The following is a 13,751-nucleotide window of genomic DNA, read 5'->3' on the forward strand; positions in this document are numbered from 1 at the left end:
ATAATATCTTTGATGAGTAATATTTTTAAAAAAATTAATTGACTACAAAGCTACAAAGATTTATAATCAATTAAAAGTATTAATTAAGAAAAGAAATAAAAATTATTAAATTAGATTCAAATGATGTTTAAATATAAACAAAAGTTTTTAAATTTTGCCATAATCTTTAATACTTTATGACTACGCAATTAGGGTTGTCAAAACGACTCTTTGTTCGTGAACGGCTCGTGTTCGGCTCGCGTTAAGCAAATGAGCCGAACACGAGCTGAGCCTGGGCTCGCTCGTGCTCAGCTCGTTTACACCCCTAATTATATAACATCTGCTATTAAAACTAATTACAATAATAATATATTAAATTGTCACATATATAACAGGGACCTTCTTTAAGCATTAATTTACATTATCCTGGTAGAATAACATAGAAATTAAATGCTTGTTATTGCACTTTAATTGAAACCAATATTCAAGCAGCGATGCTCACTGGACCAACAATAATAAAAACAGGAAGATTTACATACATACCAACTCAATTTTTATGTCCTTACATATCAAAAGAAAGAATTGTTCATACTTGATATTTTCATTCATAACATAACATGGGCTTAAATAGGATATTACAACATTTTACAAATAAACACCTAGACTTCTTAAATATTCCATTTTTTATTAATAGGACCCTAAATAAGATTCAATTCTCAACACTTTCCCTGAAGATAGGCAAAAGATATCCACCGATTCTATCTTGTCACATAACCTAAACAAATCTAATGAACTAAGTTCTTTAGTGAGGTAGTCAGCCACCTCCTCTCCACTGACTACATGACTTAGCATGACTTAGCTCCAGTAGCGTGCGTGTTATTCAATTTTTTCCTTGATGAAGAATCTATCAATCTCCACATGTTTGATTCTATCGAATTGCACCAGGTTGCTGGAAATGTTGATTGCTGACTTGATGTCACACTACAACTTCATTTGAGTTCCTTGATCCACCTTGAGCTCGACCAACAAGGCTCTCGGCCACATCATCTCAGTGACTCTTAAGTCTATTGCTCTATACTCTTTGCTACTACAGACAGTTTCTTGCTCTTCTAAGAGACCAAGCTGCCCCTATGAAAATGCAGTTTTCTGAGGTGGATTTACTGTCATCTTCATAGCTCGCCTAGTCAGCATCATAAAATCCTTCAATGTCTACATGACAAATCTTCCTGAAGATCAGCCCCTTTTTTGGTGCACTCTTCAAGTATCTCAAAATCTGATACACTGCATTCATATTTTGCTTCCTTAAATCAAGTATTTAGTAGCACACCACGCTCACTACAAAAGAGATGTTGGGTCAAGTGTGACACAGATAGATTAGACGGTCCATCAATCTCTGATACCTCTCACAATCAACTGGTGCTCCTATCTCTGCACTCAACATGGTCTTTTGGTCAATTGGTGAGACTGTAGGTTTGCACCCTAGCATGTGTGCTTCCGTGAGGAGAACTAGTACATATTTTCCCTGGGACAGAACCATCCTCTCAAGTCCACGAGCCACTTCAATCCCAAGAAAGTATCTGAACTATCCAAGATTTTTCACCTCAAATTCATTGCCCAATCATACCATTAGTTGGGCAATTTCCCTCACCATCATCGGTGAGAATGATGTCACTAACATACATAGCAAGTATAGTGGTGCAACCTTCATGTTGTTGAAAGAACATTATATTATCTATATTGTTTTGATGATATCCTATGCTCACAATAGTTTTTCTAAACTTATCAAATCAAACTTAAGGAGACTGCTTCAAGTCATTAAATGACTTCCTGAGCCTACACACCTTACCCACTGTTTGGATTGTATTGAATTCTAAGGGTATCTCCATTTATACTTCTTCCAGTAACTCACCATAAAGAAATGCATTCTTCACATCAAGTTGGTGTCGCTGTTAGAGAAACTAATGTCCTCACTGTGCTCACCTTTGCTACTAGTGGAAATGTTTCGTCATAGTCAATGTCTTATGTCTGACTGTACCCTTTCACCACTAATCATGCTTTGTATCGCTCCACCCTTCCTTTTTAAGTTTACTTCACTGCCCCCCACTTATATTTTTTTTTCCACTGGTAGTGGCATTATCTCCAATGTTTGGTTTTTTATCGAGAGCCCTAAACTCTTTATGCAAAGATTTTTTCCACTTATGATCCTCCTTAGCAAACTGCCAACACTTGGGTATAGAGACATTGTCCAAAGATGTAGTGAATGCTCCATAAAAAGGTGATAAAATATGAAACAAATTTAGTTATTTCATATTTCCATCAAAACGATCAGAAGGACGTCTCCCATTGCTGATAGAGATCCTCCTTAAAGTTGTGAGTTTTGGAGAATGAGAAAGAATCATATCATCTGGGAGTTCTGAGGCAGAGGTTGATGGTATAGGTGTCTTAAGAGTCGGGGAAGAACAGGACAAGGAACTTCTCTCATTTTGCTTCCTTCTCCGAGCATACAGCCTGAATCACAACGCCTCTGGGTTCACATTCCTCATTTTTGGATCTCAACAGATTCATCCCACATCACAAGACAAGACATTTCTCCTACTTGTACCACTCTCTCACCATTGCTACTCACTCCTACCTCATATCTCAATGTCTAGTGAATCATCGAAGGGTGTTGTACGATTCAGATTTTCTAAACGACACATCTATGCTCACAAACAGTCCCTTCTCTATCATGCGATAATAAACATACCACTTATGGGTAGCAGGATAACCTATGAATACACATTTCATAGCTTTAGGATCCAGCTTCCCTACTGATGGCATGTTATCCTTCACAAAACATACACAACCAAATATCTTCAATGGGAAGATCCTGCTATTATCTCTTTTCAACATCTGACAATGAGACTTCTAATCTAACACCCTCAAGGGTATCCTGTTGATCAATTGAAGAGTTGCCAAAGCTATTTGCGCTTATAAGTGCTTTGGGACATTCATTGCAATCATCATGCTTCGGGTTATCTCTAGAATTCATCTATTCTTCCTCTCTGCTACTACATTTTGTGTCAATGTCTATGTATGAGTTTGATGTTGTATCCCTTGAGCTGATAAGTATTCCCCAAATACTTTGTTGGTACAATCCATCCCATTACCAGACCTTAATACCTTCACTACTGCACCATATTGAATCTGAATTGCCATGTGGAAGCATTTAAAGCAAGCAAACATATCACCCTTATTTTTCATCAAATATAATAAAGAAACATGAGAAAAGAAATCAATAAAGGTCACAAAATATCGATATCAATTCACGGAACTTGTATAAAAAGATCTCCAAACATCTGAATGTTTCAAGTCAAAAATAATAGAACTCCTATTCTCAAAACTAATATAAGAGCTTATAGTAAGCTTGTCAAACTCACAATTATCACAAACAAGCTTTTGCTTATTTGTCTTTTCATACGAAGAATGATACAACCGACTCAATAAACTAAACAAGTGTGTCACATGTGTTTGTAATGTAGTAGCAACACATTCTCCACACTCCTAGATTCTCTCTTATTCTACTCTCTATTGTCAAAGTTGAGTCCATCACCTCTCGGTCCAAGTACTAGAGTCCATTATGTCACGTTCCAGTCTCAAATGTTTGTTCTATCTCTTTTTCTTGAAAGATCACTTTAGGAATATCAAAAGAAACATCACATTTTAGTTGGAGAATAATGTCATTAATGGATAGAAGTTTCACTGGAAAAAAAAGTAATAGGAAAAAATTAGACAAAGTCATATAATTGGTAGCCCTCATTGTACCCTTACCGACTACAAACTGTGTTGTAGCATCAATAGTCTGCATGCACTCTGTTATTGCTAGTAAAGTATAGAAAGAAAACTCTTTAGCAGTACCTGTCACATATTAAGATGCACCAGAATCTACTATTCATCCTGATGATCTTGTAGTGAAAATACAGGCGGGAGCATGTGTATCAAAAGCACCTTTTGTCAGAGAGAGCAAAAGTTGCAATGTTACTACTTAGTGATGACTGGTTGGAAGCATCCTCAGTTCCATCTCATGTTGCTTATTATTTCCTCTTCAACAACTCCAGTCACTCATAATCATCATTGATAAAACCACACATATATTTCTCCCTTCTCCTTTGCTACCATCAGATTTTCCTGGTAGCCCCCTTCTCCACATTTTCAACCACCACAACCATTGCACCTACCCTATCCACATCTACATGTTTCTCTCTCCTTATGTGGCTTTGGACAGGTCTTGCTAGATGCCCAACTTTACCACAATTGTAGCACTTGCGAGTCTCACCCCAAGACACCTATCATACCTGAGCTCGTGGAAACCAAAGCTGATCACACTCCTATAAGTCCACTTGACTCAATATGCAGCTTCAAACTAATCTCCTCCTGCATCATCACAGCAATGGCCTCAACTAGTGAAGAAATAGTCGTCTGAGTTAGGAATAGTGATCTTCTCTAATCAAAGGTCAGGTTCAGATAGGTCAGAAACTACATAGTCCTCATATATGTAAAGATCTCCCTTTTCTTTCACTATGGATCGCCACAGCTCAACATCAGTGAAAAAATATCAAGATCTGCCCACAATCGCTTCATATCTAAGGTGTATTCTTAAATCAATCTATCACCATGTACCACTTCTTTTATCTAACGATGAATCTAAAACACCCTTATGTAGTTCTCTGTCTCATCATAAATCCACTTCAACTTTGCCCAGATGTCCCTCACTATTTGAATGTCATCTACTGAGAATGCAATTGACCAAACCATCGAGTTGAGTAGCCCAGTGTAGATTAAGGCTTGTGTGGTCCTCCACTTATCCCCCTTAGCACTGTCACTCTTTAGCTCGTCCTCGATCAAATACCCCTTTAGTCGCTTCCCTAGTAAACCCGCCTCAATCTGACGTGACTAAGTTAGATACATGACTGGTCCATCAAGAATTAGATCCAAAAGAGGAAGATCTAGTTTTATCTGCATTGAAGCATGTGTTGAAGTAGTGGTCCTTTCAAGACACTAGCTCTCTGTATGAGCCAAACCAAGACCTTTAGAATTTCAGGATCCATCTTTCCAAGAAGTTCCACTCTTTTACCTCCCACACTATTTTCGTCTTCTTATATCCTCAATCACCAGTAAACTTGTCAAAGATCCTACATATCACAAGCAACTTTCTTCCTCTTTGACCTGGTTTTGATCTAACTCATCATCAAGATCAATATCCTTTTCATATCAACTCACTCGCCCAACACGAGCACCTTCAACTGGCGGACAAAAACTTCCTTAGGCAGTAGCCAACTAGGAAAAGAGAAGGAGAGCCACAGTTGAGAGAGAGGGGGACGGCAACAGCAGTCTGGAGTGCGAGGGATGACGGCGGACTAGAGAGAGAGGTGGCAATTAATGTTAGAGTTGACGGGTGAGAGAGAGAAAAGTGGCGGGTAGTGCTAAGCTCAGGTACTAAAAGAAAAGAATTGTTCAAAACTTGATCATTTCATTCATAACTTGGGCTTAAATAAGATATTAAAATGTTTTACAAATAAAAACTATATTTCTTAAAGACTCTTTTTTACCAATAGGACCCTAAATGATTTTGAATTCTCAACAATATCCAACACCAAAACTTTAATTTTTACATATATCCCACTTTACCTATGAACTTAAATGGTATATTTAACTTTTTAAAATTTATAATAATTATTTTTTTGATGTGACAAAAGATTTGGGTGGTAGAAATATAAAAAGTAAAATTTAGATGTTGATTATGCATATACATAGGAATTGGAATGTATGTATGCAAATGCCCCCCAAAAGAAATCTTAGTGAGAAGGCTGAGGAAGCCTTAAATTTGAAGTTTTGAACAATTACTGGCACAAAAATATGAGAACTGCAGCATTAAATGTGCTATCAGTTGTATAACTGATGTGTACTAAATAGCATTAAATGTGCTATTATTTGTATAACAAAACGTATACATAGTATACAAGTTATCAAACATTGCATAAAAAGTGATCTTTACATGAGCAATCTATACCTCTCCTGTGAATCACTAAATATAGATTCCAGCTTCAAGGAACTAATTGAATCTTGCTCAAATCAAGCCTTCCACTTCTCAAGCAACCAGAACCGGCCAAGGAGTTAATCCAAACCTTATCAGAACTAAGTGATTCATGATCCTCGTTCCTGTGCCAACTCCATAACGCATGAGTTGAATTAACAATCATCAATTCTCCATGTCCAAAACTGGCTTCCCTAAAAACTGACCATGTCGGCTTCGGGTACTGATATCTGTCAATAATAAAATTTTAGTGAAATAAAACCAAAGCATTTGTATGATAAAATATACAACTTTAACAAGTTTTGTTAGAAACTGCTGAGAATATAAAAAAAGTGGCCAGCCGAGCTCTGTCCATATATAGCCAAGTCTAGGGCTAAGGGTTCGGCCTGTGGGTCTTCTCGTCTTCCATCTTTTGATTCGACTTACTGATTCATCCAATTGTAGTTCTTCGTGGTTCAGGTTCTCCGAGCTTCACGAGGCATCACCAATCTACGCAATTCATCCCCGCTCATATAACCTTATAAGCGAAAATCTAACTAAACCTTCGCAACAAAGATTGGTACGCAAGCGCACACACAAGCAACACATGTATCAATCATATGAACTTATAGTACCAACAGGTGCCAAAACCTTCTATTCTAATAGGCTGTGCTTAAAAGTATAAGCATGATTTAGCTAGCCCCTGTAGAAAATGTGTCAATTTAATTTACATGAAATACAGAAAAACATTTGTATGATGAAACAAACAATCTAACAAGTTTTTCTGTCGGAAACAGTCGTGAATACAATGCTTACCTTTGAGCCAGTCCTTCTCTATTACCTCCATCGCCGACGGTTATGTGTATGGCACCACAGGAGTCTAATTGACCACCATAGACACGTTCCTGTTGTAAATAAGTTGTAGATACGTAAAGAACAAATCAAGGTTCAGAAACTAATTTTGAAAAAAATTAAACATACGTACCGATCTTTCATAAGCATGCACATGACCAGCAATCAAAATATCCACACCAGCAGCATAGAGCAGCGGTTCAACTACAGCCATCATATCATCTCCTTCCCCTTGATGAGCCCAATTGCTGTTGTACCATGGCGCATGCAGAAGAACTAGCAGCCATGGTGTTCTTTCTCTATCCACTTTAGCAAGGTCAGCCTGTTTATGATAAAAATTTGCATACACTTTTAATGTTGCTGCATTGAATGATGTAAAAGCAAATAAGGGGTAGCAGTGAGCCCGCAAAATATTATAAGAGTATGATATCAAGCAATAAGTTATTCTGTAGAAGAAATCCCACCAAAATGGAAAGAAAGTTCAATGTCTACTGGATCTCAGATGGATAGTTAGAAAGCATGAAAATGGCTGTGTTAAAACTAAAGAGATAGATCGGAAAATAATGATGTTAGAAGGATTATAAGAGCATCACTTGTTAGAAGATAAAGTATGAAAAAATAGAATATAATGGTTTGGGCTCACAGGTGGAAGACAAATTAGTGATAAAATTATTAAGAGTAAAATACATAGACAAAGAGTAAGATATTAGAAATTGAATAAAAAATTGAGAAAAATCAATTTAGCACGACATGCAATGCTAAGAGATGCATGAGGATTCATAAAGCTAGTCTAAAAAATTTGGGAGCGGCTAATGATGATGCTGATGAAAGTGACCCCTACAATAAATGGAAAGGAAGTTATAACGAGGTGCATGATTTCACATGATATACTTGCATCTTCCCTTCATATTTATCACAATAACTGTCCACTATGTTCCCTATAATTGCAGAAATTAGGTAAATGTAATCATCCCATATAATCAATTCCACCAGTAAAAGCCGAAAAAATATATAAGTGAGTTTCTTATGTACAATACCTCACACATAAACCTTTATATTTACACTCACAACCTCAAATATTTAATATCTCATAAAAAATAGCACAATTATCAATTTTTAAAAATGAATACACATTTTCATTCATATGTTTAAAGCATTAAAGTGCTATGTCTGTCAAAAAAAGTTTAGGCTATGAGAAATGTAAATACTATGAATTCTGTGCTAAATATGCAAATTTCCAAAAACAAAATGAGTAAGAAAATAACCTTGAGCCAAACATACTGGTGAGAATCTTCATTATAATCTGTGTAAGAACCAAGCATAACCACATGAACACCTGCAACTTCAAAAGAATAATAGAGATTTGAAGTGGAGCCACTCTCCTCATAAGGCATCTTCCACCTCGCATTATATGACTGGAATGGATATTTAATAAATGGTATACTCTCTTTCTCGTGGTTCCCTTCGGTTACCATCCATGGCCTCGCACTGGCATACGGCTGTATCAGATCCCCAAATGAATCCCACAAGTGCTGCTGATAATCAGCATAAGAAAGGTCTCCTGGTAGTAAATGCAAATCATATTGGCACTGATCAATGTGCCTTAGTGTTGATGAAGTCCAATCAGTCTGACCAAGATCACCAACTACAGCAAAAGTTAATGGGAATTTAGAAGGAGGAGTCTTGAACTGGAACTCTGGTTCCTGCCCACCACAACGATAGTAGTACACTGTATCATCCTCAAGAGGTCCAATAACGACATGGTGGATCTTCCCGGAGTTATAAAAGAGATATCTGTAGGACATGTTTTCTCCTTCAGATGATTCTGTGTACTGGCCGGATGATGTTCCATACTCAACAAATGAGGGAAGAGATTTATCTTCGGTGACCCAAGAAATCCTCATGTGTTTCTCTCCGGACAGAGAAATGTGAACCTGAAGAAGAACATTGGTTGTTTATAGTGGTCTGAAGTAAGAAAAGAAATAAGATATCTAAAAGATGAGATGACTTTTACTCTTCATGAAGTATTATTGATGCAGTGAAGATAATGAGAGTATGAGATTAACCAAAGTATTGCAGTGATCGCTATATGTTATCATTCATGAAGAAAATCACATTCCTGTAGTTTTGTACTGGAATTGAAACCTTATAACAGAGCTTGTGGCATAATTTTGTAAAACCATCACCTTAGCTTTACAAGGAAACATTGGGTTAGTTATTCTGGGGTGTTTATGTGGATCAGGCAATAAGAGTCTACCATAGAGAAGGGAAAATAAATATAGGAAGATTAACATAATACCACTCAATTCTTATGTATTTACATATCTAACACCTAAACTTAATTTTAACATATATGCCGCATTATCTATGAAAAAAAAGGCATATAATACTTTTTAAAAGTTAAAATAGCGGTATTTTTTTGTGATATGAAAGATTTGGGTGGTATAAATGTAAAAAGTAAAATTTAGGTGTTAGATATGTATAAGAATTAGGTGGTATATATATGTAAATGGCCCTTAAATATATTACCCCAAATGTGTACTTAAAATGACAGGTGATTTATGAGAACAAAACTGAGTCGACTTATGAAGATGGTAATGATTTGATTAGGTGCATTTCATCTCCAATCTTAGCAAAGTCAACCTGGACCAACTAACACGTCTAAAGATAATTTTGGATGTCAAAACTCCTTACTGTTTGGAACAATCCAAGCCCGGCTTCTCAAGTGGACGCATGTAGGTGTGTGACTATAATTTTAACAGAGAAATATTCCTACTCTTATTCCATGACAGCCAGTAAGATACAAAACAAACAAGAAAAATGGCTTCAATGTAAAGCAATTTATAAAATAAAATGATAAAATTTAATGGCCAATCTTCCTACTTTTATCAGGAAAAGCTCTATCTGATAAGTTTTCGCAATGGAAGCACTTTTTGTCCATGTCCCTCATAATGAGTGGCATGCTTGACATCTAAAGATCTATAATTTTTTAACGTTATTGTATGATGCATTGCATAAACATTACACATAAAAAATCAAAATTGGTAGTTCATGCACCATCAATTTAAATAAGTATTAATCGCTTTTGATGAAAGCCAAAAACACACAAAATTCAGCTAAATGATGATTTAACGATAGCCAATATAAAAAAATAACTAAAAATTTTGAACCAATGATAAAGCATATGACCAAAGAAAAATTAAGTCTCAACTCAATGATAAATCATATAAAAATCTTTTTCATATGACCAAAGAAAAATTACACAACAATTAGCTATCCATAGTGTAAGAACTTAAATCAAATTCAGTCAAACAAACTACAACAATAATTAAAAAAAAAAATCCATAAGGAATTCATAAAAAAATTAGAAATAATTTTGGAATTGGCTTCCTCAGAAATCAGATAATCCCCACTTACCACACTCAAAAGATCTACAACCAAGCATTGCATAAGCACAAGGAAAGGAAATTATCATTAAATTGTAATTGTAAAATACATATCTTAGAAATCTGAGAATTATAATCATCAAATTAATTGAATAAAATTGATCAAACCCAACCCATCAAAATTCTCAGTCGAAATACAAGTGAAAGAAATAAGTGAACACAAAGAAATCATGAGCCTCAAACATCACAAGATAAGCATGAGATCATCCATACAAAATCACCATTGACCAAAACCCACATAAATAGAGTTGTGACAAAAATATTGAAACCGCAGGCACAAGCAAGAAATGAACCAATCCAAGAAATTAGATAACCTAAGGGCTTGTTTGGGATAACTTCTGTTTATTTTTTTTTTTTTATGTTTAATTTTATTTTTTTAGTGAATTTTTTAAATGTTTTCAATTTTTTTGTTTTAAAAAATAAACTAACTTATTTTTAAAAATACCGAGTGTTTTTAAAGACACCACAACATATTATAAAATACCAAACATAATTTATTTCAAGTAAAAATATGAAAAAATAAAATAAAAATTAAATATCAAAAATCAAAATCAAAGGTGATCCCAAACGGCCCCGAAGCTTCTAGAATAAGCTGCAATCCCACATGAATTTGTTCGGCTTAAAAAAATAAAAATTGACTCCAAAGAATTGTTCAACTAATTCTCGCCGAGTAGATCTAAACATAATTGATACATTCCGTGTAAAATAATCTAACAATCATCACAAATAAATTTTTCGCACCACTGCATAAGATAACTCTAGAATCCACCATCAGTAATAGACACAATCTTATCATCTAATAGTGCTCTTAGAAAAATGTGTAGAATTGCCTAAATAAGTATTTGAAGTTAATTTCTAAGAAGAAAATGAAAAAAGTAAATAAATCAAGGAATTTGTAGTTGGTTAAAAAATTTAAATTTAAATTTAAATGAAATATAATGAAGGCTAGATTAATACTAGAATTTTTGAAATTTTCCTATTTAAAATATTAGAATACAAATATTTGTTCTTGTACTAACATATTTCAAGTCTTTATAAAAAGTACAATCCCAACTTTTAGTCTTCATACTTTTAAAATGTCTTTTGATGAAACATGCTCATTGGGTGTTCTTTATGATACTAATGATATGAAAGTTGGATGGTTTTGTGTGCTTACTTTCTTGAGTTGATCTATTCTAAATAGCCTAATGTAGTTATAGGGAATTTCAAATACTTCTAGAATAAAAAAGACAAATGGGCAGGCGGGGATTTCACTATGACCATTCATTTTTAAGTATTTATCAAGTAGAGGGACTTATTTAGGATTTCAAGGATTAAAAGATACTCGGTGTAATAACCATCTAGTGAAATCTTAAATTTAGGAATTAATTAAGTTTTTGTAAGCCAGTGTTGGTTAAATGAATCACCTTTGTCCAATGTCCAACATTTCCTTGTGTTTCATCCATTCTCTGCTACTGCTTTTGACTCAATGTTCTACTTTCTCATTCTCTAAACCTTTTAAAATTGATAATTTGCATCTACATTTTCATTACCCATTCATTCAAGGTAAAAGTTATATGTGTTGACCTTTAATCATAATTTTGATTCTTTCAATAAACATGCCAACTTTCAACAATTCGGCAAGCAATAGAATGAAATTCAAATAGAATTGAGTACTTCGTCTCTTATAGTCCCACTGAAATCCTAGTTGTCCACTTCTCTCTGTCTAATCTTCAAGTCTGATTTGATATATATTTGCCCAGAAGAGAAAATGCTCGTCTTTCGTAGGGAAGGTAATAAAACTTCAAGCTTCACTAGAAGATCAACTATAGATGAATGATGTAATTCTCTCAGACAGATTAAGGATGATGATATATCTCTTTCCGATTATTCCAAAAATAATAAGTTCACCATCCACATTTATTAATGAATCACTATCAACAAAAGTTGCATTTTCTATTTTTTTTAAGATTTATAATTCACTCTGATTCATCTCTGTAAGCTTCAACATGCAAACTTTCTTAATCATCCCTAAAACATATATCATTGATTATTTTTGAAAAAAAAAACTCCAAGGCGCTTAGATATCGCTAATATCGTGGGGCACGTGTGTGATGTGATCCAATATTTTAATATGAAGATATCAATCATATTCATTAGTGTTCTGCATTTATTACTCTTATTCTTGCGATAAAAAATCCCAAAAAGCTAAGCAATATTAAACCAAATATTTTATGCAATTCTTAACATTAAATCACAGTGAAACTTCTATTTGGTGGGCCTCTACCACTTTTATTGAGCTTAATATCAGTGCACACTCTGCTTTAATACTCTAAAGTGCTTTTAGTAATACTCTTGCATCTCCTGACATAGCATTTTCTTTATCACATCAAGATAGGCATAATCATATATTGGCAAGATTTAACAAGGTGCGAGCCTATGAGAAACTAGGTTGGGATTGAATAGAGGTGTGGCAAACAATTAAGTTTCCTTCTAATTTTGAATTCATAGAATACAAATGGTATTAGATATTCATCATTTATTGTGCCTATTAATGCCTCAATCACAGATTGATTTGGCTCCATTGTTGGTATGCTACAAAAGTTTCTCCTCTCTCTTGAACATCAAATGAAAAGGAACAATAAGCCCTACTCCCAACATACTAGACTAACCCTTAGAAATGCAAATATGACACTTATTATTTCCAAATGATTTTTTATTAGTTGTTCATGCCTATTTAGGTAGTGGCAAAGCGTCTGTTGAAGTTCTACAAAATTTTTGAAAATCATCTCGCAAGTGAATTTAAGTCATCATTAAAATTCTTTAAAATTAGTTTGCACATGGGATCCTAATACCTCATGGGTTCCAATCTTTACTACAAAGTTTAAAATATCCATTTCTTCATTCATGGGTTCCAATCTTTACTACAAAGTTTAAAATATCCATTTCTTCATTTATATAAAACACTAATTGTTGAGCTAGTGAACGGATCAGCTTTGTTGTTCAAATGGTACTTCTAAACTCGTTACTGAATTTGCTTATTTTCTCAGCCATGGCTGACTGCTCCATTCTTAGAAAATTGAATGTCTAGAACAAAACATTCTATGGAAATGTAATGCTCAGTCAAACATGTCGCGTACGACTACATGGCCTTTGTAAATTGACAATGAAATTCAGTTAAAAGACATTCTAGCTAAGCAAATCAATTGGTTGTGGCTTTAATCCTCAAATCTTTGATAATTTGGTTTTCTCCAACTATGATAATTCTAAGAATTTGAGTTCTTAGGTTCTAATATTCAATGCTAGATGGTTGGTGGATTCAAATAAGCATGTTGCCACTACCTCTTATGCCTTAGACCACCACCACAGTTTCTTTGTTTAAATGCTTTATATATATATATATATATATATATATATATATATATATAGATGAAATCGGTATT

General features: G+C 34.5%; 1 protein-coding gene across 2 annotated transcripts in view; it reads right to left on the reverse strand.

The window, feature by feature from the left end:
* Positions 1-5,881: 5,881 nt before the first annotated feature.
* The window catches only part of LOC110020330 (purple acid phosphatase 18), a 9,031-nt gene continuing 1,161 nt past the window's right edge, over positions 5,882-13,751 (reverse strand). Inside the window, exons 2-5 of one of the 2 annotated variants that reach the window (XM_020718392.1) lie at positions 8,149-8,848; positions 7,017-7,205; positions 6,848-6,936; positions 5,882-6,282 (exon numbers count right to left, since the gene is read on the reverse strand). In XM_020718392.1, the coding sequence (XP_020574051.1) occupies positions 6,063-6,282; positions 6,848-6,936; positions 7,017-7,205; positions 8,149-8,787 (1,137 nt within the window). In that variant the 5' untranslated portion in view covers positions 8,788-8,848 and the 3' untranslated portion in view covers positions 5,882-6,062. The remainder of the gene's footprint in view (positions 6,283-6,847; positions 6,937-7,016; positions 7,206-8,148; positions 8,849-13,751) is intronic. The other variant, XM_020718391.1, reaches the window with a different exon arrangement.

The sequence above is a fragment of the Phalaenopsis equestris genome, unplaced genomic scaffold (assembly GCF_001263595.1).
Source record: "Phalaenopsis equestris unplaced genomic scaffold, ASM126359v1 Scaffold000094, whole genome shotgun sequence".
Taxonomy (NCBI): Eukaryota; Viridiplantae; Streptophyta; class Magnoliopsida; order Asparagales; family Orchidaceae; genus Phalaenopsis; species Phalaenopsis equestris.